The sequence below is a fragment of the Chinchilla lanigera genome, unplaced genomic scaffold, assembly GCF_000276665.1.
Source record: "Chinchilla lanigera isolate Chin_1 unplaced genomic scaffold, ChiLan1.0 scaffold00059, whole genome shotgun sequence".
NCBI classification, from domain to species: domain Eukaryota; kingdom Metazoa; phylum Chordata; class Mammalia; order Rodentia; family Chinchillidae; genus Chinchilla; species Chinchilla lanigera.
In genome coordinates, this window is record NW_004955460.1 from 8,182,833 (window position 1) to 8,207,180 (window position 24,348).

The following is a 24,348-nucleotide window of genomic DNA, read 5'->3' on the forward strand; positions in this document are numbered from 1 at the left end:
ACAATAGGCGGGCAGGAGGAGGTGGTGGGGTCCCCACCCGCCCCTCCTTGCCTGGCCCCTCTCCAGCCAGCCCATTGAGACATCCTGTGTCAGCAGGAAGAGCTCACGTCGGCATCTCCATTTAATTAGGCAAGTGGCCGTGCATGCAGCGCCACTCAGAAAGAGTTCCATTAAGAATGCTTAATTTAATTTAGTTTCATTTTAAATTCAGCCCTGGAATGAGAGCATGTTTTAGTGATTGGGTGCCTGGCAAGGCCGACGCCAGTGCATGAGGCAGCGGCCACATTCCACCCGATTGTGCTGGCAGAGCCACAGCTGGCAGTTGAGTTAGACCAAGGCAAGAGAATGTGGCTCCCTGACTTCCACGGTGGCCACTGAGAATCAGTCTTGGGTGGTAAAGAGTCCTTTCTCTGCCCTTGTCTTGCCAGGATCCTGGACTTCCGCCGAGTCCCACCCGTGGCTGGCAGGATGGTCAACATGACCAAGGAGATCCGGGATGTGACTCGGGACAAGAAGCTGTGGAGAACCTTCTTCATCTCTCCAGGTAGCCTTGCCTAACAGCTGGGGCCTGTGATGCAGTGATCTGGCTCACTGCTGAAAGGAGAAGTTGCTGCAGAACACTGGTTCTCAGCTCGTGGTCCTTTGTGGGGGCCAAGCGTGCTCCGTCTGTGGGTGTCCAACTACCCCACGTTAACTGTCTGCCAGAGGCCGTGTGGGTGTGGCCACATCACTGACCGCTTCCCCATGCGAGGCACAGGGTTATGGTCACTGTTACCCACTGTTTATTTTGGTATTTGATTACTCATCTGCCCTGGCTATTTAACCTGCATTCAAGACTCCACTGACCCGTTCTCCTCTGAGCCCTTCCTGGAAGCGGCCCACACTGAGCCCCTGGCACTGGTGCACCCTGCATGCTGGGGTCTGGGGAGCCCCTTCCATTCCTAAAAACACCCAGTGGTCTCCACAGGCAGGTGTGCTGATGGGCAGAACCTCGTAGCTCATCACATAAATCCAGTAACAGCCCTTGATGAGCTGTGTCTTAGCGTGTGCTTGCACATAAAAGCCCAACCTAAAAGCTCATTTTGTGTAGATGTTTCAGACCGCTATACTCTGCCCTCTTTTTCTTAACTGTGTTCGCTGAGCTGTCAGAATCCAGGGCTGTGAACTCCTAATTTAATTAAGCTCTGTTTTCCTCACCCAGTACTCACCCAGCTTTCATATGGTCTCTTCCTCTCTTAGAACCCATTCATAAGAGAAAAATAGGACAGAGCTCTCCAGAGAAGCAAAGAAGAATGTTCCCTTTCCCCTGGTCCCTGGTGCCTGGCAGGAGGGGCTAAATAAGAGCCTATGCGTCAGGAGGCTCTTGGGAGGGTTGGTCATGCCCAGAATCATCCCTGCCTGGGCTTCCCCTTAGAAAACCCAAACTGACCTCCAACCTGGAACCGGGGCTTGCTGCTGGGATCCTGGCATTTGGACTCCTGTTCACCCCACCCCCTGCCCAGCCATGGCCCTGATAGTCTTTCTCCAACCCCATCATCCCAGCACCATCCAGCCCCACTTTGTGTCCCCGTTGTCCCTAGGAACTGACTCCCTGGCCCCCACCTGCCATCAGACACCTAGCTGCTTCTCGTCTGTTGCCTCTTACAGTTTTTATTTTGACCTGTATAGCAATGTATTTCAAAGGCCAAAAGCATGTTAGAGAGTCACTTTCCTGTTCTCAGGAGCCCCACCCAGCTTGGCAGTTGCCAACATCTTCCACCTGGACCAATGCCCTTGCTCTAGACCAGGCCTCACTCCTGGGCTCTCAGGTGTGAACAAAAGATGAATACAGTTACACACCTGGGAAGGGGAGGGACCAGTGCATCTCCTTACACTGAGCACATGGCCTGGCCGAGGCCATACAGATGGACGGTGTCACCCACTCTGACACCATCCACTGCCTGCAGTATCCAGGCAGTGGGTGAAGGAGGGCTGGGGGCCCCACAGCCATGGACCCAGGTGATAGCACTCCCAAAGCCTCCAGGCAGGAGGTTCCTGCCAACAGCATGGACAGGGAGGCCAGCACCACGGGAAGGTCCACTGCATTGGACATTGGCAAGTGGGGCAGGGGTTGTGTTTTCTACCTCCCATCACTCAGCACCTTGGAAACCCCTCTTCCCAGGCAGGAGGGCCCAAGGGAGGCCTCCTGTGCAATGTGCTGTGCCCAGCTCCTGGTATTTTTAGGTCATTTCGTAATAGTGAAGGTTTACAGATTCTTTTTTTCTGTTTTTGTCCTATTTTGGTTTTTGCAAAGACTGAGCCAGTTCTTAGTGTAAGCAGACAAATTAAGATACTCCACACCCACTTTGGTTGACCTTTGGGATTCCTGCCACCCTCAGCAGGGAGCTGTCAGTTCCTGGAGTCCCCCCCCCCCCATGGTGAGGCTACCAATGGCTGCCAGTGGTGGTGCCACTGTGAAATCTCTCACGCCTCTCTGCTCAGCCTGCCCTGTGGCCTCCCCATGCCCGGTCTCTGGCACCTGATCAAGATCACATTTTCCTTGCTGGTCATCAGCTCTCATGAAAACCTGAGAAGCCTCCCTGGCAGAGGTGGCTCACCTGGCCAGCCACTCTTGGTCCCTGCTGGTCGCTTCTGAGCGCAGCCTCCCTGGCCCTCTGCACCCCTGACTGCACTGCATCAGCGGATCTCTTCCAAAAGCCTTCAGAACACTCACTTCCCTGGGAAGCAACAGAGTCTCAGGAGCCAGTTTTGATCCCGTTTTAGAAAACGAAATCCGTTTGGCTTCATTTGCTTCATTTTTGCTTTGCTTGCACTTCCAGCCCATCCGATGCCAAAATTGCCATCACTGCTTCTCCAGAGCCAAGTGCGATTGCAGAGGCTCTGATCCAGGCAGCTGCCCTCCTGCCTCTGAGCCACGATTCTCCTCAGAGTCAGTCAGAAACAAGAAGCCCAGGAGACAGGCAGGGTACCCTCAGAGCCTGTGTAAGCCCAGGCAGCCCTATACAGGTCAGGACTGTGGTAGCCACATTCAGAGAGCTGCCTGGTTCTGAGAGGCAGGGCCGGTGATGGCCCACGACACCAAGGCCGCAGTTCTCACAGGCCACACACCTTTCTCTGTGAGTTCTGAGGGACATGTCCCATATACCTTGGTCATCTGTGCTCTTCTATGAAGTAGACATACCTGTGTGGCCTCCCAGGAAAGGACACAGGCCCTGAGCACCACTGAGGGGTTTTGCCTGCAGTTGAATTGGCTCTTCTTGCTGTCAGACTGGCCTGGGCTCAGGCAAATGCACTGTTGTCCACACCCTGGGTCCAGTTCACAAGCACATTGGAGGAGAATGGGGTTTCCAACAGGGGACCTGCGGGCATCTGGGGCACCACGCCATGTGACAGCATGTTCACCAGAGTCTACAGCCACTATGCAATGAGGGCAAGGCGGGCAGACATCCTCCTCAGAGACATGCCTTGCTGCCATGCTGACCCTAGCGGGTTCCAATAGGCCCTTCGGTACTCAGCAGGGGGCCATTCAGATCTAGATCCTTGGAGAAAGCAGACACTTATGGCTTCAGGTCAAGACCAGGGAGCTGGCTGGCCCATCTTCCGAGGCCCAGAGGGAATGTGCTGGCTCTCCCAGCTGGCTGCATGCTGGTTTTCTCTGCTCTTCTTTGTTGAAATGGAGCAGGACACAGGCTCCTTCCTGCCCAGAATCCTAGCATCCACTCAGCGGGGCTATCCGTACATTCAGGCCCTCATGGTTACCTTGTGTGACCCTCAGCTCTGCACAGGTGCACGTGACCATCACGGCACAGCCAGAAGGGGACCTTGGACTTCAGAGCCACCAGCCGCACCCTGGCTGCCCCTTTAGACACAGGATTTGGGTCTGATGCAGAAGGAGCTGAGCTGTGAAATGCCCTTGCCTTTTAATAGATACCATCTAAGCCAGCTCAGTGAGGGCAGGAGGCTGTTAGAGCAATCGATTTCATGGCTCCAGCCAGTGAGAGATGGGATAAAGATTTTCCTCCTGGAAATGGAGCTGTTGCTCAGCTTTGGCCGTTCTCTCCGCCAGAGGCTGCCGATTAACCTGAATCAGCCCCAGGGTGAAAGCAGGTTGATCTCTCTTTGATCATTCTTCCTGTGGTAATTATGTGATGCTCGATGGATGATGAGGCCTGGAAGGGAGGGGAGAGGCAGGCAGTGCCCAGCCAGGCTTGCTGTGTGGCCCAGCTGTGGGAAGCGGTCGGTACCCTGGGCCTGCTCCTTAGGACTCTGTCCTGCCTCCTCTGCTCTGGAAGTGCTTGGCAGAGCTACATTCGGACTCTTGGTCCTGCCGTGTGGTCTGAAGGTTCCAGGAGCCTCAGGGAGATCCTGGAAAGGCCTGGGTGTGCAGCTCAGGAAAGCAGCCGCAGCTCGACATAGGCATGGGTGGGAAGGTGCTGGGGCACAGCAAGGGCCTCAGCTCCACCAAACCAAAGCATGAAAACACAGATGTAGTCAATAAATAAGTGTGGGAAGAGATCATTCTGGGACCCGTGATCAGGGTGAGATGGTAGCCAGGGACTCTAGCAGCCAAATCATGTATCAGGAAGCTGCCGGGAAGCCAGGACTTATAGTTGTTAAACAGTTCTCTTTTTTTAATTGAGATACAACACCGTGTGCCATAAAATTCACCACTTCAAAGTACGATTCAGTGGTTTTGTCACAAGCATGATGCAGTGTAGACACTTGCCATCATCCAGGTCCAGAACGATTCCTTCACCCAAGAAGGAAACTCATACCTGCTGGCACCTCCCAGCCCTTCCCAGCCCCTAGCAAGCTCCTGTCCGCTCTGCTTCTGTGGGTCTGCTTGCTCTCGATGCCCCGTACAAGTGGAGTCACACTTGCGGCCTTCCCGGCCTGGTGTCTCACTGAGCCCCAAACCTCAGCCTGTGTCGAATGGTATTTTGTGGTCTGGAAATCTTGCATTGTTTGGATCCATTGGCCAGCTGACAGGCATTTGGTCAAGCCAACCCCTAGCCTGTTGTTCCCTGTTGAGTGTGAGGAGGCTCTGGAATCCCATCTTCACTTCTGGTACACAGGAACTGAGGAGTGGAATGCCCAGGCCCCCTGGTGATGCCCTGGTGGGGTTTGGGCACCAGGCTGTCTTCCCACAGCCACTCCACTTCCTTCCCACCTGCTTCCTATGCCCCATGTCCTCACCAGTGCCTGCTACTGTCTGGTGGGTATGAGGTGGAGCCTCTGTGCAGATTTGATTTGTTTCTCTGATGACCAGCGATGCTGACAGAATACCTTCTCATAGGCTCGTTAGCCATTTGAGTGTCTTTGGAGAAAGGTCCATTTGAGTCCTTTGCCCGTTTATAAATTGGGTTCTTTTTATTACTGACTTGTAAGAGATCTTTACATGTATTGAATACTAGCTCCCCATCCAATATGTGATCTGCAAGTATTTCTCCATTCTGTGGACAATCTCTTCACTTTTTTCACAGCAAGAATCACTTTTTGAGCTATGAAATGCTGACCCTAGAATCACCGTAGACGGCCATTTCTGATTCTGAGGGGGAGGCTGTGTGGCCTTAGAAGTCTCGCTGTGGGGGTCTAGGGACTGGAGGTGGTCTCCGAGGCCAGGTGAGGTCTAGAGGGGCCACAGGAGGACACATGGGGATAGGCCTGGTCAGCGACAGAAGGACACCACTGGACCAGTGCAGGTGACCTGGCCATCTCTCCCCGCAGCCAACAACATCTGCTTCTACGGGGAGTGCTCTTACTACTGCTCCACTGAGCATGCGCTGTGCGGGAGGCCCGACCAGATAGAGGGCTCGCTGGCCGCCTTCCTGCCAGACCTGTCACTGGCCAAGAGGAAGACGTGGCGGAACCCCTGGCGGCGCTCCTACCACAAGCGCAAGAAGGCAGAGTGAGTATGGGTATTGGGCATAAGAGCCGGGACTCAGGTTGTCCAGGGTCAGAGGGCAGGGACGGGTGACAAGGGCAAGGGGCATGCAGGGAGGAGCCTGTGTTTACACGCTGGAAAGGGCTTCTGTGTGTGAGAACCAGAACCCTCCGAGGTGCAGACTGTCCACAGGGTCCCTCAAAACGTGTTTCTTAGGGGATGAGCACAGATTTCACTCCCTGCCCCTCTCATCTCTTGGGGAAGGAATACCCCCGGCTCTTTCAGCCAGTATGTCCCATATGATGTCTGGGCACTGATTCTCAACACTGACCCTCCAAAACCACACGCCCAGAGCTGATGGTAGCTTCCAAGCCTGATCCATGGGGCAGGTAGAGTATCTTGATCACCCCTGGCCCCGTACGCCTGTTAATACAAGCTCACAGCCCAGGGTGGTACAGACACGTCACCATGAGTCCTCTTTGTGGATCACAAGCACCTGGCTTCGGTGCCCTCCTGAGTAGGGTAGCACCCAGAATTTAGCGTAGGCCTCCCTGACCACGCAGAGGAAGACCGTTGTCTCACGCTGCCCCCTGCAGGTGGGAAGTGGACCCCGACTACTGTGAGGAGGTGAAGCAGACACCACCTTATGACAGTGGCCACCGAGTCCTGGATGTCATGGACATGACTATCTTCGACTTCCTCATGGGTATGACCCGCAGATGGCACCAGAGCTGACGTGGGACACTGCCTGGGCTCTGGGATCACAGGGCCTGGGCTGAGGTTCTGCTGGGTGGGCAGAGGGAAGGGCGTGGGGGTCAGGGGCCACTGAACACAGCGCTGTGCCCGCAGGAAATATGGATCGCCACCACTACGAGACCTTCGAGAAGTTCGGGAATGAGACGTTCATCATCCACTTGGACAACGGAAGAGGGTGAGTGCTTCTCTCCCCACAGCCTTGTAGGCTGACGCCCCAAGCAGAAAGGAGGGCTGCCCCATTCCTGGACCCCTGCCACCCTGGGGAAACTGAGGAATGAGCAGGGCTGAGGAGTAGGTGGGGCTGTGTCAGGGAGAGGGTGTTCCAGACCAGCAAGGTAGGGAGTGAGTAACGTTCCTTCCAAAAGAGACAGCTGCGGTGCTGGATGGCACAGGTCAGCGCTGGGCCCATGGGTTGTCCACATGCAGTCACATGGCCCCTGAAGAGCTAAACTGGGCCCAGGCAAGAGGCCAGCCCCACCTCGAGAGCCAGTGCACGCGCAGGGAACACTGCTACCCTCCCCGGCTTGTGAGAGCCTGATGGCTGTGCTTCCTCTCGCAGGTTTGGAAAATATTCACACGATGAGCTTTCCATCCTGGTGCCTTTACAGCAGTGCTGCAGGTACAGCCACCCTCCCTGCCTGCCTCCCCGTGGTGCCACTTCTTCCCCAAGGCCCTCAGCTATCACCATGAGGAGTGGGTCAGGTGGCACCTGCCTGACCCCCAGCCCCTGCACGGGTGTCCACATCTCCGAGTCAGCCCCCACATCCTGCCCCACTGCCCCAGTTCCCACCTATCCACCAGCCTCTAGCCCCAAGTCCCCGTGGTCATGGAGTGAGATCCTCGCCAACCAGGACCCTCCTGGAAAGATTCTAGGCCCACCAGCTTGCTGACCTGGACACAGGAACCCGTCCTCCTGACCACAGCTGTCAGGCCCTGTCCCGCCACTCCTGGAGATCTCAAGCCTGTCCCTCCTTTCATGGCTGGGCCAGGCGTGTGGGCACAGCAGTCTGTGATCCCCTCAGGAGACATCAGCATCTGCCTGACACACAGGCCATGGAGTTAGGGAGAGTCCCCCCGAGAGAGAAGGCCGGCCAATCCCTGTGTCTGCCAGGCAGGGCCCTCCTGGCCACGCAGCAGGGCACCCGGTGGGGGTTTGATCCTAAGCCCTTCTGTGCCTCTCTTCTCTGTCTCTGTCTCTTTCTGTGGCTCTGTCTCTCTGACTGTCTCTCTGTCTCTGTCTCTGCCTGACTCTGTCTCTCTTTCTGTCTCTGTCTCTCTTTGTCTCTGTCTGTCTCTGTCTATCTCAGTCTGTCTCTGCCTCTGTGTCTAGCTTTGACTTTGTCTCTCTGTGTCTCTGTCTCTCTTTTTATCTCTCTGCCTCTCTGTCTCTCTGTCCTTCCATCTGTCTTGCCTGTCTTTCGGTGTCTAGCTGACTATCTCTCCTCTCTCTCTTTTTCTCTGTCTCTGTTTGTCTCTCTCTGCCTCTTTCTCTCTGTCTCTGTCTCACTCTCTCTTTTCCTGTCTCTCTCTGACCCACTCTCTCTGTGTCTCTCTGTCTCTCTAACTCCCTCCCCCTACCCGAACCCACGGCCATCCCACTGACCTCTCCCTCCGGCAGGATCAGGAAGTCCACCTACCTGCGGCTGCAGCTGCTAGCCAGGGAAGAGTACAAGCTGAGCCTGCTGATGGCTGAGTCCCTGCAGCGGGACCGGGTGGCACCTGTGCTATACCAGCTGCACCTGGAGGCTCTGGACCGGCGGCTCCGCATCGTGTTGCAGGCCGTGCACGCCTGCATCGAGAAGGACGGGCTGGGCAGTGTGGTGGAGGACGACCTGGACACTGAGCACAGAGCCGCCGCTGAGAGGTAGTGACCCGCTGCCCGTGAGCAGGGAGATGGGTCACGCGAGCTACTGGTGAATTCAGTGAATTCAGAAATAGGAGGGTCGCGCCCAAGTGGCTACTGACAGCCCTTCCATGTGGCCCCACCAGGATGCATTTCTCGAGTCTGCGAGACGGGAGAGGCCAGGAGGAAGCACTGCGTGTGCTCCCAGACAGGGCAGCCCGTCCTTCCACAGGGCAAGGAAGGCTCTGCCGACTTCTGGTTGGGATTTATGTGAGGCACACATAATGTGCGTCCGGACAGCCATCTGCACGGAGCAGGGCCGCCTCCCCATCCTGTGGCTCCTACCCGGCGGGGTCACTGTGACATTGGATGCATTTTCATGCTCTGGACCTCATTCAAAATGAAAACTCCTTTGCTCCCTGCTCCCGGGCCTCAGCGCTTTGAGGTGGGAGAGGCTTGTCTGGGACAGAGGTTCCAGACGGATGGCACAGCCTGTGCTTGGACAGACAGGCGCCCAGCTGGGCTCTACAAGGCAGTGACAGTTACCCCAGCAGAGGCTGGGCCTTCCCATTGTGGCAGCGCCACTCACCATTGGCTTTGCTTTGGGCGGTGGCATAAACCCCTCACACGGGGCCGGCGGGCACCGAGCAGTAGGCTAACCTTCACAGCATTTTGTGGAATAGTTTGCAATGTGGTAAAAGTGCAATAAAGATATGGCAAGCGTGTGTTTCCAGCCTCACTGGGGTGTGGCCTTCACCCCAGGCCCTGCCCTCCCTGCCAGAGAACCAGGCCTGGAGCCAGACACGGCAGAGCCCCAGCTTTCTCAGTGCCCAAGCATCCCGGAGCCTGCAGCTTGTGGGGCTGCAGAGGGAGCTGTCCGCTAAGCCGTGGGGTGAACAGGCTGGTGTGAGGCTTGCAGTATCAAAAGGCAGGGACATCCTCCAAGCCCAGCCTGAGCTATTTAGCAACTTAGTGAGACCCTGTCTCAAAATAAAAAGCAATAAAAAGGGCTGGAGAGGTAGCTGGCTGCAGAGGCTCTGAGTTCAGCCCTCGGAATAACAAAAACAAAAGCAGCAGGTCAAGGGCTGAAGGGAGAGCAGCACCGTTCCACCCTGTGGGACTCTCGGAGCGCCTGAAGCCACAGGAGGCCGCAGAGGGTGTCGTGCAGAATCCACCACAGGAGCTGCAAGGCGGCTGCCCTGAGGCAGGGCGGCTGAGAGACACCGGCCCCTCCCTCCTCTGGCCCCGTCCTCCTCTGGACACAGGCACACAGAGGGTGGCTTCACTGGGGAATGGCTCTGCTGCACATTGACTTTGGGCTGCTGGCCACCAGGATGGTGAGGACATGGCTCCTACTGTTTGAGCCGCCCCTCTCATCCGCGCAGTGGTGCCCAGCTGGGCTGAGCAGTGCCCTCCCCAAGGGACTCCCCGAGTGTCTGCAGAGTGAGGAGCCAGCGCACAGGAAGGAGAGACGGGGAAGGAGCGATGTCACAGGGTGGAGCCTGCGGGCCCCAGGGAGGAGAGGTACTGAGTGCTCAGAATGCAACAATGTCACAAGTGCTTTCACACGAAGTCTGCGGGAGGTGCTGGAATGGGGAAAGCTGTCACAGCCATCCACTGCCCAGCCAGGGTTGCAAGAGGGACTTGAGGAGACCCAGAGCTTGCTGACCAGCTAGAGTTGGGGACTGGGGTGGCTCTCACTGGAGGGCAAGACTCACATCTGCCTACTTGTGTCCCCTGGTCAACACCTGAGCCAGTTGTAAAACTCGGAGTTGTGACCTGGGGTCAAACGCAAAGCCCCAGCTGCAGACAAGAAGGTGACCCTGGACTATGCCTGGCTCAAATCAGCATCTGTCAGCTGAGTGGAGGGGACAGGCAGAGCTACCACTGAGCAGGAGCAGGCACCGCCCGGCTGCAGAGGGGACAGATGTCCAGAATGACAGGCTCCTCACTGTGACCGTGAACAATGGGCAGGAGTCACCACCATGGGGTGCAGGAGGATCAGTTTGGAGGCCAGCTGGCACTGGAGATAGCAGGGAGGCAGGGAGAGCCTGGGCCCCAGAAAGCACGTGGGTCCCTGGAGGGGAGGGGACCTGTGACCTGCAACCCATGAGCAGTGGAGTGGCAAACAAGCTTTGTCCACGCAGTGTAGCCCAGGAGGACGGATAGGGACCCACTCAACCAGCTACTTCTAGGGATGGCTAAGCCCATGCTGGAGGATGTGGCCCCATGACCAGGACATGAGTCAGGACAGAAGAACCGACAAGGCCAGGAGGTGAGGACCTGTCCCAGGAGACGCTGGCCCCAATGAACTGAAAACAGAGCCGGGGAAAGCGGGACTCCCAACTCACCCAGGAGAACAAGGGCTTCCTGAGAGAGGAGGCATGGCTGGCATGCAGGTGGGGGCCTCAGGGCTGGGTGGGGAATGTCAGTGGACGTGTCCCCAAGTTGAAACAAGGAGTGTGGCTAAAGCCTGTGACCCAAACACAAAGTAAACACAGCCAGAGAAACATGACAGCAGTGATTTGTCTCTGGGCCTCCGTGGGCGGGGACAGGCTGTTTTCATTTGACCTATGATATTATTTGCGACTTGGGACACCAGTCATGCATTGCTGTGGTACCAATTTGAGGTGAAGTGTGACAGCACTGAGTCCCGGCCGCTGCAGACCCGGAGCGGCCACTCCTGGTCCCTCCCCTCCCTGCCGTGACTCATAAGAAACCACCGTCCCGGGGTGCCTACCTCACAGCTTTGCAAACCAACGCTCCTATGGGTGTGAGACCCTGACCCGCCCACTGCCCAGAACCCCACTGTCCCACCTGTCCTCAAAACCAATGCCCCAGATGAGAACTCAGCCCAGCGGTGCGGGGACAAAGGGCAGCTGCCTCCTGTGAGAGTCCAAGGTCTGTGAGAAGCCAGTAGGCTAGGATTCCACTGGGATTTCTAAACACTGGAGAGAAACAAAACAAAACCCCTCCTCTGCTGGCCTGGGATCTAATTCGGGGGTCCAGGGTCAGATGGCCGCACTCCCTGAAGAAGCCCGAGGGTGGCCAGGGCAGGGACCCTGCTCCTTGAATCACAGTACATAAATGAACAAGAAATGATAGAGTGGTGAATGACCTCTGCCTTGGGGCCATCCGGCATGCAGTGTGCAGTGGCTGCCAGGAAATGGGGTGGCAGGGGACAAAGGAACCAGTGACCGCAGAAGGACGCCCAGTCCCAAGGTGAACCTCAGTGCACCCGCACCAGGCTCCCAGGCTCCCCAAGCCCTAACCCACAGGGGGAGGAGCCCACTGCCCTGGGCTGCCTGGGGAGCGAACTCCACAGCCCCTGCTCGGAAACACCTGGTGAAGAACTGGCTGCCAAAGGCGGGATGACGAGGCAGTCAGGTCCAGGATTGTGTAAAGGGCAATACGCTGGGGACTCGGGGACGGCGTGTGTCTTGGCACCTAAGGCAGGAGGAAGAGGTTTGCATGCCATGACCACCAGAAGGTACCTCGCCTTTCTCAAGGTCTGGTGTCAGTCCAGTGACAACCAGGCAGGAGAGGCCGGTCTTGACTTTGTTGGTCCCGTTGGGCTTAGGGTGTGGCGGGGTGCCTTCCTCACTCTTCTCCCAGCTGCCCTAGGAATCTCTCGCTTTTGGAAGAAGGGCTTCATGACCAGAAGGGGCTGCCACTGAGAGAGACTGCCCTGGCCTCAAAGCCCAGGACAGTGGGCGCAGGACCAGCTGGTGGGGACAGTGAGGTGCCAGTGCCCAGGCCACTCTGGCTGCCAGCCTCCTCCACTTGGTTCAGAGCAGGCCCCCTGACTGCGGTGGGTCAGCCCGTCTTCCCTGTCTGCCAGGGATCAAGGACCTTCCCCAGCTACACTCCCTGTGGCCAGGTGTGGGTGTGGATCCCTGTGGGCAGGTGAGCCCTGGGCTCATGCCTGGTCCCCTTGCGCCACCTAGAGGACAGCTGGAGAAACGCAAGCACTGGACCTTCAGGAGCAGCAGCCAATGAGCCCTAGGTCAAGCCCGGCCAGTCTTGTCTTCTGAGCGTCCCACTCCAGAGAGGCTCTGTTGGCCTCTCACAGCCGGGTGCTAGCAGAGAGCCTGGGTCTAGCCCTGCATTGTCACCCAGACCTAGAAACATCCTGGTACTCCATGAAACTGCTGGATAAATAGTTCTCCAGGACTTGCATCCTTAATGAGCTGCACAGCAGCAAAGATCTCCAGACACTTCTCAGATATAAACCAAGAAGGCTGGGCTTCATCTAGAGGGCAAAAGAAGCTATGGAGGGACTCTGAGCCCCTGGAAGGAAGCCATGACTCGCCCCCCCCATGGCCCCACAGGGCCTTTGCACTGGCAAGATCCTATCCCAGAGTTCTCTGTGTCACAGCCTAGCAGAATGGTCAGCACCTCACAAGTCCTCCCCATGTGCCCTGACCATCCTGCTCCACTGCTCCCTGGCCTGCCCTCTTGGGGTCTGGGTGGGCCATACGCACTTCTGGTCCACAGCCCCAGCAGGCCCCAATAACTGTTGCCCTCTGGGTCTTCCGACCCTGTGGGGTACCCAGAGCCCCAGGGAGCTGTGCCCCTCAACTCCAGCCCATGAGGCCTGTGGCCAAGGTTAAGGTTAGGGGGAGAGGAAGATCTGGATTAGAAAACACTGTAGCCCTTGGGTGCTCTTTCCTGTAGGGAAAACTGAGGAACTCTCACCTCTGCCACAGGGCCCACCCACTCAGTAAACCCTGTATAAACACCTGCCCCAGCCACCATCCTGCCCCTCGCTGACTCAGAACTGCAATCTCCTCCCCTGGCTGAGCTACCCAGGGGTTCCCGACCCTCCAACCCTTCAAGACAAGGAGGATGGGAAGAGATCAATGCAACAGGAGCAACCAGGTGGGGGTCTAGGAGGGCAGTAGAAGAGGTCCTGGCTGTGATTCCAATGGCCCTTGGACCCCAAAGACAGATACCCACAGGCCTTGAGTCCCGACCTCCAGGGACCACAACTACATTGGTCTGAGCCCCGTATGGTGACAGGGAAAAGCTCCACCTCCAACCGGATCATGCCGTTGTCCCCTAGCCAGGCCACAGGGTCCCTTGTTCCATTCTCTGCCTTCATATAGGTCCTGGCTGGAAGGCAAGCAAGAGGCCATCCTGGCAAAGCCCCTGAAAGCTGAGGTAACTGGGGTCCCAGAGGTGACCCTTCCCTTGTGGCCCATTTTCCAGTCCTGCGCAGCTTCCCTGCTTAGAACACAGGGAGTCACCTTGTACTCCAAGGCCACCAGCCCCTCCCATAGCTCCTGCCTTCTCCAGCCCTGGGGGTGTCCCCGGGTGGCCAATCTCCTGGCTCCCTCCCATCTCCCTGTCCTGCAGATGCTGGTGGAGGGTGTAGGATGAGGCACAGGGCCGTCACAGCTCACCTGGAAAGGTTTTGGTGCAGAATACTCACCAGGAGCCCCACAGCGTGTAACGAGGAAAAACTGTCTTCCACGCACTGTTCTTTCTTCCCGCCAGGTGAGTGAGTCAAGATGAAGGTATACAGACATTCCGGGTGCCACACTTCCAGCTGTGGGGTAGGAGTACATTTCACACCAGCCTCTGAGAACTGTCCAGAGGAAGAAAGTGTGAACTCACCAGAGCCCTGTCTAAGGACGCAGCTGAGGCTGGGGACAGGACACAGGAGACAGCTTCTGGGAGGGGTGGCCAGCCAGAGAGCAAGCTGCCAAACCCAGGCTTGAGACCTTGCAGGGAGAGGGGCGGGAGGGCCCAACATCCCAAGGGAGCACACTCCTGCCTCCCAGCTGTTCTCTGATTCATCCCGGCCCCACGCTAGTTTAACAAAAGCTGGTCTCAGATTCCTCCCCACAAATGTCCGCATGCAGTTTCCCATCATGACTAACCATGGCTTTGTCCTGAGGCCCCCTGGGCCAGCCCAGGTGGTCCCACTCAGCCCTCAGGCCCCTCATGTTCCTATGCACTCCACCTCCAAAACGTGCACAGAACCAACATAGCCCTGGCCTCTACCGCACTGCGTGAGCACACAGGCACAGCACCCCTGCCACCCCTGCTCCCGAGTGGCCCCTGCCAGGGTGGATTCCCAGGCAGCACCAGCACAGACCAGAGCAGGTCACATCGCCCTCCCTGCCAGCCAGAGCATGCACGAGGACATGTCTGAGTCCTCACACGGCCTGCAGGTCCCCTGTAACCTGCTCTGGTCTGTCCTCAGCTCCTCTGACCCCAGCTTCTGTCCGTGGGCACACGGCTGTCCCAGCACTGATGGCCTCTGCTCTCCCCTCCTGCTCTGCAGGATGGCTGGTCACCCCCTGCCCGCCAGGTGTGCTTGCTTTCTCACGCCCCTTCCAGGTCTACGCCAAGCACACATTGGGGTGGGTGTGTGCTCACTTTTATAGCCGTAGTGTGAATACACTTGCTCACATCCTTCAGTCTGAGCACCCGCGTGGGTGTGCGCAGGTCCACATCCCTGCTCGCTCTTCCCTAAGCATTGTCTCAGAGCAAAGCCTCTTGGGACTAATGCACTGAGGTTTTCACACATGTGTGCACACGTACTGGACCCTGATTTTGCTCTATTTTTTTCCCCACAGCACATTTTTTTTTTCTAAGTCACATTGACTACTTTTTTGGGGTGCTTTTTCTTTTATGTATCATGTTTTCGGTGTCATATCAGAGAAATCTTTGCCTAACTGAAGGTCATTCTAGGAGCTTTACAGTTTTTCAGTACAGGTTTGCAGTGCATAACGATTACATCCATCACGGGGAGTCGGGATGTGTACACGACACATGGTAATTCCTGTTCCTTCCTCTTCCCCTCCGCCTCCTCTCCCTCCTTGCACCTCTCGGTCTCCTTTCATTTTGCAGAAAACCTGTTTCTTGCTGTCTCTCTTTTATTTTGCTCTTTAATTTAGTCACACTTTGGGTTTCTCGTAAAAGAGCAACCGTGTGATATTTAAACGTGTGTGTCCAATCAATTTCCCTTAACATGACAGTCTCAACGTGCATACTCTTTCCTACAGGTGACTCAAGTTTATCCTCCTTTATGTCACAGTAGTACCCCACTGTGAGGACCACACTTCCCTTATCCAGCCATCTGTTGATGGCTATATAGCCCCTTCCAAGATTGAGCTATAAACATGGCCAGGCATGTATCACTGTGATACAACGCAATGCCTTTAACTCATTTGGGGAGAGATCCAGAAGGGGAGATGCTGTGTCAAATGGAATTTCTTTTTTTTGTTTTTGAGGGATATCCACACTGATTTCCATAGTGATTGTGCTAGTTTACATTCCTACCAACACTGTAGAAGCGTTTCTTTTTCCCCCTACCCTTGCCAGCATTCGTTATTATTTGATGTCTTGATGAGGGACATTCTTTCAGGAGTAACATGGAATCTCGGCGTTGTTTTAATTTGCATTTCTCTAACGGCCCGAGACGGTCAACATTTTTTTCATGTGTTTATTGGCCATGTGTACTTCTGAGAAGTGTCAATTCATTTCAGCTGCCCACTTTTTATTGAGTCTTTTATTGGGGGGGTGTCCTAATTTTTTTTGGTTCTTTGTGTTTTCTAGGTATTAGTCCTCTATCCAAGTTGTAGCTGGAGAAAAATTTTTTCCATTCTGTAGATTGTCTCTTCACTCTGTTGCTTGTTCCCTGTGCTGTGCAGAAGCTTAATTTGATACAATTCCTCCCGCCCTTTTTTTTTGTCTTTGTTTTGTTTTTGTTTTTGTTTTTTGTTTTTCTCCGGTACTGGGAACCGAACTCACAACCTTGCGCTTGCCAGGCAGGCGCTTTGCCGCTGAGCTAAATCCCCAGCCCCCTTTTTTGTCTTTTTGAGACAGGCTCTCACTATGCAGTTCAGGCTGGCCTTGAGCTCACTTTGTAGCTCAGGCTGGTCTCGAACTCACAACAATCCTCCTGCCCCAGCCTCCTGAGTGCTGGGACTACAGGCGTGTGCCACCATACCTCGCCCATTTTTTGATTCTTAATGTTATTTGTTATACACCTGGAGCTCTGTTTGGACAGTCCTTGCCTATGTCTTCAAGAGTTTTACCTATTTTATCTGCCAATACTTTGTTTCTATTTCAATATTTAGATGTTTGATCCATTTTTATTTTAGTTTTATACTTAGATCAAGGATCTATTTTGATGAATTTCTGTACAGGGTTGGGGTTCAGGGACAGATTTGTATTTATACAACTTGTGCTCTGAGCTTGGACCTGTGGTCTGAGGCTGCTCACCAGTTTGAGGAAGTTCTAGCCTATTGCCTTTGCATGATTTTCCCTGTCCTGTTCCTGCCGGCTTCTCTCCTGGGTCCTAGTCCCTGCTTGCTCCATCTCCTGACATTGTCCCCCACAGGGGATTGCCTGCTCTGTATTCTGCTTGAGAGGTTCAGGGGCCTGTTTTCAGGTTCACTGACACATCCCCTCAGTGTAGAGGTTCCTATAGCGAGCTTCCAGGCCACACTCATCTCTGTTACTGAGTTTTTCATTCATAACACCTACATGTTTCATGGCTCTGCCGGGGTCCCCATCCGACCTCATGCGGCTCATCTTCAGCCTTGCGCATCCTTTGTGGCTATGTTTTATCACCAGCTGGCTCTGCACTGTCTCCTACACTGGTCACGTTCTCTTGGATGCTTCATCCACTTCTGTTAAGTCACATCTTGTGAGTTCCAGACTGGACTCTGGGGTTCCTGTTCAGGACATGGCAGTAGGGAACTGACTGATGCTCATGCCTGGCACTGTTGCAGGTCCTTCCCCTCAGGGGACATTTGTGGCAGGGTGAAGCTCCCAACACTTCAGGCTGCATTCCCCTACAGCCTGGCCCTGTGCTGAGGTCAGGTGTTTGCTAGGTGATTTGTCTCCGTGTCTGTGCCCTGCCTGCCACCTCAGGACTCCCTCCACTCCTCCTCATCCTCCACAGATTTGACCCTCACTGGCACCCTTCCTCCTGAGAATCATGGAGCTGCAGGAGGGCCATTAGCGTGAACCCACCCCGACTTGCTCATAGGTGTGTGGGGCCTACCTTACACCCCCAGCATCTCCCCTAAGTTGGGCTCCTCTCCCTCATCCTCCTCCTCAGCAGGCCCAGGAAAAGCTGTGACCCAGCAGCGCACCCTGGTCTCTCACTCTAAGAGACCACAGTACCCTTCCCTCAATAGTTTCTGGGGTCCACTACTCTTGTTTCATTCCTCTTGTGTGTGTTTTTAAATGGATAATATGTTTTAATTTACCTCTTTAAACATTCTCAACCCTTTTTTTAGTGTTTTTATTGTGGTAAAGTATACCTTGCCTAATGTTTGTCGTGCTGACAATCTGTAAGTGCAGGACTCAGTGCTCTTGACATGACCCTGATGCTCTGTTCTCAACACCACTACCTGTAACCCCCAGTTCTCACCATCCCCAACAAGAGCTCCATGTTTCTTACCAATTCTGTCTCTTTCCTTCATCCCCCAGCCCCAATCACCTCCCTTCTGATCTCCACCTCTATGAAGGTGTCCATTCCAGGGACCCCGAGTAAGAGGAATTGTGCGGTGTTTGTCCTTTGGTGCCAGGTGATTTCCCTGAGGCTGAGGCAAGGAGATGCACGTACCTCTCTCTATACTGTATGGTGAGTAGCAAAACTTGGGAGAAAACACTGGGAAAAATCTCCATGACCTTGAATTTGGCAAATACTTCTTGAATATGATACCGAAAATAGAGGCAACCAAAGGAAAAAGAGGTAAACTAGACTTCCTCAGAATCAAGCTCTTCCAGCCCTCAAAGGACCCCCACACACCAAGTGAGAAGACAATCACCGAACAGGTCGTATCTCTGACTAGGACTGAGCATCCTTACCTTAAACCGTGAAATTTTTGTCAACTTGTTCTATGAGATGTGTTTTATCAGTTGAAAATTCCTTTTCCAACTGTTGATTCTGACTTTGCCAGCTGCTGATCCTTCCGCACATTAGATTTCCGTGTGTATCTTGCAGTTTGGGGTCTCCTGGCTCATTCTGTGCGGAATACTCTGTTCCCTCTCATCCTCCCTCTCTAATTCCGCCACCCCCTTAGACTGCTGTGGCACATCGCACTTTTCCAGATAGTATTGCACAGCCACACCCATCCCACCTGCTCGTTTCACAAGACCTTACGCTCCTGTGGGAGGCAGCCTGCTTTCTCTGCTTGGATTTGGGTGAGCCTATGTCTGGTGAGGAAATAAGGTGGGATCATTGAAACTGAGTCATAGAGGCCCTGCAGCCACTACCTGGGGTACTGTGCATGTGTTATAAGTGGACTCACAAAGTATGTAAACCATTGAGACTGGCTTCTCATCCTCTTAGAGATTCTCCTGTGTTTTGTGCACCAAGAGTCCCCTTCTTTCTCCTTGCTGAGTTGTGTTCCATGCCAGAGACACTCAAGTTCACCTGACCATTCCCCTGTGAAGGGCATCTGGGTTGTGTCTGATTTGGGAACGCTACAAACAGAGCAGCTCTGTGCACTGGTTTGCCGGTGTCTGTGTGAACACAGCCCGGGTGCATTCTGGGTAATGCCAGGGACTGTAACTGCTGGGTCACATGGCTATTGCATGTTTGAGTGTTTGGTACTGTTTTGTTTTTGTGGTGCTGGGGGTTGAACCCAGGGCCTCTACACTGACCTACATCTTAGGTTTTTTGTTTTGTTTTGTTTTGTTTTGTTTTTGAGACTGAGTCTCTCTAAGTTTGTAAATTGCCCAGGCTGGACATGAACTTGCAATCCTCCTGCCTCACATGCTGAGAGCATAGTTGTGCATCCCTATGCCTGGCTCCATGTTACTTTTTAAGACACTGCCAAACTGTGTTGAGAAGGGCTGGGCCATTTCACATCCCCACATCCCAGCCCTTGAATTCTGACAGAGAGGGCAATTCTGGTGCTGAGTGAGCCTCAGCACAGAGCAGAAACCAGCAGGCCCAAAGCAGAGGGACGATGGCAGGTGCACTTCGGTGGCTTGCCGAGCATCTCTGGGGATCCCCAGCATACCAAGATAGGAAGGTGGGTGCCCCTCTTTACCCAGGCAGTAGGCAGTACCAGGCGCTCCTGGAACAACAGGCTAGATGAAGCAGAGGTCACCCCAGAGCTCAGGGTACTTCTGTGGGTGAAGGGGTGTCCCAGAAGAAACTGTCACAGGCTTCCTGCCGGGCCAGGCTCATGGACACAGCTCTGTCACACCTTTACAGGTTATCGGAAAGCACTTCCTCTGTGGAACCATGGTCTTCAGGCCCCACCTCCCTCCCTGACGGCTAGATGGCTTCTCTCCTGCACACACCTGCCCACCCTGACCGGAGCGGTGGAGACAGAAGCCCAGCGCAGTGGAGGCTCCTGATGAAAAGCCCACCTCCCAGGAGGCAGACCCTTCCCCCAGGGCAGGCCAACGCCCCTGGGGACACCACTTCTGAGCAGGGACGGGGGTGCTGAGCCTCTGGCCCTGCTCCGCCTGAGGCTGGACCCCCATCTGAGGTAAGCAGAGGCAGAGCTGGGGAGCGACCCCTAACTCCACCCCCGGGACCCACGTACAGTTGAGAAACGCACGTCTTTCAGGGCGTGCCCAGGGCAAACAGACAAACCTCAGTGTTCCGGAGCCTGCCAGGAGCCCAACGGGGGCTCCGGACGCGGGCAAGGCCATCCTGCCCTTGGGAGCCCCCTGCGGCCCACCCCGCAGGTCACCCATCGCACTGGAGCGAGCTCGGAGCTCCGCTTGCTAGCTCGCGCGCTGGAGCCTCCCCGGCTTCGGATTGGACGAGAGAGGACCGGGCGGGGCGGCGGCCGGGACTCAGCAGCTGGGTGCAGACTGTGCCCGGACGCTGCTGCGCGGAGCAGGCGGGCTGCGTGGAGGAGTCTCCGCGATGTTCGACAGCTCGCAGTACCCCTACAACTGCTTCAACGACGACAACGACGACTACCCCGCTGGCAGCTCGGACGAGGAGAAGCGGCTCACGCGGCCCGCGTACAGGTGACTACCCCGTATGCTGGCGGGGCTTGGGGACAGAAGGGACTCGGTCTCCGGGACCTGCGGGGCACAGCAGGGAAGAGGGGCTGGATTCTTTAGGACAGGGACCGGGAAAGCATGGGTGCAAAGCACTGGGGACCTCGGGTACAGATTGTGCGCCAGCCCGTGTCCCCCGTGACACCAGCGCGTGTCTGTCGCCCGTCCTCAGCTACATCGCGCTTATCGCCATGGCCATCCAGCAGAGCCCCGCGGGCAGGGTGACACTCTCCGGCATCTACGACTTCATCATGCGCAAGTTCCCCTACTACCGCGCCAACCAGCGCGCCTGGCAGAACTCCATCCGCCACAACCTGTCGCTCAACAGCTGCTTCGTCAAGGTGAGAACCCCCATACACCCCCACACCCGCCCCCTGCCCGGTCCTGGCTTGGGGATTCCCGGGCGTGTCGTCCCTGGTGACACTGGGACGCTCGCCCTGCGCGCGTGGGCCACCGTCACCCCGCCGCCCCCCGCGCAGGTGCCGCGGACGGAGGGCCAGGACAAGGGCAAGGGCAACTACTGGACGTTCGCCGGCGGCTGCGAGTCGCTGCTGGACCTCTTCGAGAACGGGAACTTCCGCCGGCGCCGGCGGAGGCGACGCGGCCCCCGGTGTGAGCGGCCCAAAGCAGGGAGCGCAGAGGGACCCCCGGGTCCACCAGAACCCGCCTTGGACCACGCTCCTTGCCGCCAGGCCGCAGCACCCGCTGGCCCGTCGTCCCTGGGAAATGACAGCCGCCGGGACATCAAGTTCAGCATCGACTACATCCTGTCTACACCAGACCCCTTCCCAGGTTTCGGGCCACCCTGTCACACGCAGGAGGGCAGAGGCCCTTCGCTGGAGCCCCAGCAAATGAGTCTCTGCTTTTGAGCAGCGTGAGGCCATGCTGAGGCCAACCCCTGTGCCCTCGGTGGTCCAGACCCTCCCCCGGAAACAGACTTAAATGCCCCGGAACCCAGAAGCCCGGGTATCACTGCCTTCACACTTCTTCCCAGGGCACACCCCAGGATGGAGGGAACATAGAAGACTGTCTCATAAGACATATTTGCTGAGACACTGCAACTATCCACTCAGACAAAGTTCCTTGCAGGGAAACCCGCTTGGTTCCAGCCTGAACTTAGGGTTTGCCGTGGATTCATGGAGCACCTGCTCTGAGGAGAAAAACCAAGGGAATGTTCCCTGGAGTAGGGTAGCATTTCCTTCCAGGTCCTGTGAGATGTGGCTGCATAAATAGCCTTGTCCCGAAGTTGTTGGTGTGTCCCGTAAGCAGCTAGTGAAGCTGGCTAGCTCCTTCCCTGTGCAGAAAGCTAACAGAAGACTTAAAGACAGACATTAATTGCCCATGAAGGGCAGTTACCCCCAGGTTTAGGATGGGGTCCCTGTTTGCATGATGTGATCAGTGGGAAGAGATGACCTTCTCTTGTGCATTGGCAAAATATTTTTGGTGACAATTTTTAAAGTCCCTTGCAGTTTTTATACAGGAAACAAGGAAGGGTGGGAACGAGGGGCCCAAATTAGCGGGGGACACTAGGGCAAAGTCTAGTCTTCTGGTTGTTCTGAGATAGAGGTAGGGGCTCGTTCCATCTGGGCTGGTTCCTAAAAAGGTAGGCACCCTAACAGGCTGTTGACAGGATTGTGAGCAGCCAATGTAAGTATACTCCATTTGAAATGTAAATGATTTCATTACTTCGTAGAGATGGGCAGTTAGACGGGCAGTTTTAAGAACACAATTACACACTGTGAAACTATTTGACCAACCTTATCATTTTTCACGAGCACATTTTTGCAGAGTTAATTGCTTTCCGTGACTTAATTTGAACATTAGTATGGATTACACCTAATCTGATCCGCTAGGTGACAAAGATTGGTTAATTCCGTGAGCGGCAAAAACACACCCAGCGAGGCTGGCTGTCTGGATTGGAAATTGCAGTCTTGCTTCATCGGACTCTTAAAAACAGGCTGGGAGTGCGTGAAGGTGGACAGGCAGCTGAGACGGGCAGGAGCCAAGCAGAGAGACCTACTTGGTCCTGGTGGTGTTTCTGTTCAGAAGCCCTGACATTTCATTAACTCCAAGTATTCCTTTGCACACCTGTAAACAGAGATTCTGCATGTTGCTTTAGTTGTTTTGGAAAGAGGAAAGAAGGCATTCCTGACAAAAGTTTACTAAAACAAGGGTAAGATGCCCATTCCCTGGCTTCCAGACCTGGCCTATGCCAGAAGCCATCCTAGTTCTGCAGGAGAAGGGCCAACCTCCATGCTGTTTGCTGAAACAGAAGTGAGGGGGTGCAGACACCTCTCCTTTGCAAATGCCAACTGCCTGTTTCCAGAACTCTTTGCTGGGAACATCAGCACTCTGATGGGCTCCCTGTGCCAGCCAGAGATGAATGTGGCCCACGTGTCAGACCTGGAGACAGCTGCTGCCGCTCTGAGCCCATTTTATGAATGGGGTCTGCAGAGCTTGCCCTGCAGGGCCTGTTCAGGGTGTCAGACAGCCACATGGGTGGGTGGGTGTGTCTGTCTGTTCTGTGTGTGTTGTGTTTCTCTGCAGTCCTACTTATGTCCTTTTGTCAGATGTGCTAAAAGCATCGATCTAAATTATACTAGACGCGATTTAGATGGTGATGTGATGTAGATAGTACTATACACAGGTGTATGGCACAGGGACTGTCCAAAGATATATTTTTCTGCTGCCAACTGAGCAAATAAAATCTGCATTTCATTTTTTGGTTCTTACTTTATTTCTGTACTTTGTTCTAAGCCCGACTTGAAAGAGAAAAACCCTTTGCTGTAAACAGGACAGACTCTTTGGAGGCTGCAGCCTCAGAGCAGGAGGGATTCTTAGTGCCCGATCCCCTCCACGCACACACAACCACGGCCACACACCACCTGCGCAGCCAGTTGGAGGAGGCAAGGGGCGGCACCTGGCAGACTCTATGTACTCTGAGGTGCAGCATTTGCTTTGCAAAGGATATCAATCATGTTTTTAAAAGCGAAGGGACATTTTCAATTTGCCAGCGTGTGATACCCTGCGATTTCAGAAATGTTCCCAGCCCTTGGAGTGAATGGCATTTAATACCAACAACATAACAGGGGTGAGGGCTGGCTGTGACCTATTCAAATGTCGCTGCCACTACGCAGCCTTGCCCAACGCAATTATAATTAAATACTTTATGCCTCTCTTGCAAATCTGCAGATTGATCATCGATATGTACATTACCACCACATTACCCGGGAGCAGATGTCTGCCACTCTCGTGTCATGGATCACCAGGTTTCCATTAACAAAGTTGGGAGGCGCTGCAGAGCGGGGTTCAGGGGAAATGTGTGCAAATTACCATAGTCCCGACCAAAGTTCCTGAGCTGGGCAGTACTAGGCTCTGTACTCCTTCTCCTAAGCAACCAGGAGATTTGAGGGTGTCCCTTCTCACAGCAGCTGGGCCAAGGCTCCTCCACCAATGCCACAGGGTTACCGAAGAGCCCGTAAAGTTCCCACCACCCAGTCTTCCCATGGGGATGGTCCCCAGTGCAAGGCCCTCTTTCCCTGTGGGGTCCAGCACTACCACATCTCCCTGGAGAGGCCTCGTTGGCTGACAGCGGATGGTTGGACACCTCCCTCTGTGCCAGGCTGGAATGGATTCCTCCACCCTGCTATCCCCTGGGTCTAGACTCCCTCTTGGAGGCCATTGCTCATTCATTCAGCAAACACTCATGAGCCAGACTGGGTGCAGCTGTAGACCACAGAGCACAGGATGCCATCCAGCGGTGTGATAGCGAGTAAACACATCGTGTTGTAGGCGTGTGGAGCTGAGGAAAGGGCCCATCAGACACGGAGATCAGGCACAAGGTGGGCGCAGGGGTCTTGGGAGG

The 24,348-nt window shown here is 55.1% G+C and overlaps 2 protein-coding genes across 2 annotated transcripts in view; both read left to right on the forward strand.

Annotated features, from left to right (window-relative positions):
• The window catches only part of Fam20c (family with sequence similarity 20, member C), a gene marked incomplete in the record, with an annotated part of 49,720 nt that extends 40,508 nt beyond the window's left edge, over positions 1 to 9,212 (forward strand). The window contains 6 exon segments of the mRNA XM_005397963.2: positions 429 to 544; positions 5,728 to 5,908; positions 6,481 to 6,590; positions 6,734 to 6,815; positions 7,200 to 7,259; positions 8,259 to 9,212. Of these exon segments, the coding sequence (XP_005398020.2) occupies positions 429 to 544; positions 5,728 to 5,908; positions 6,481 to 6,590; positions 6,734 to 6,815; positions 7,200 to 7,259; positions 8,259 to 8,508 (799 nt within the window).
• Positions 9,213 to 20,104: 10,892 nt separating this feature from the next.
• On the forward strand, positions 20,105 to 22,084 carry LOC102008603 (forkhead box protein L1). The gene is made up of 3 exons (XM_005397773.2): positions 20,105 to 20,450; positions 20,656 to 20,824; positions 20,963 to 22,084. The coding sequence occupies exons 1-3, from the start codon at positions 20,344 to 20,346 to the stop codon at positions 21,350 to 21,352; spliced, it is 666 nt and encodes a 221-aa protein (XP_005397830.1). The 5' UTR covers positions 20,105 to 20,343; the 3' UTR covers positions 21,353 to 22,084.
• Positions 22,085 to 24,348: the final 2,264 nt, after the last annotated feature.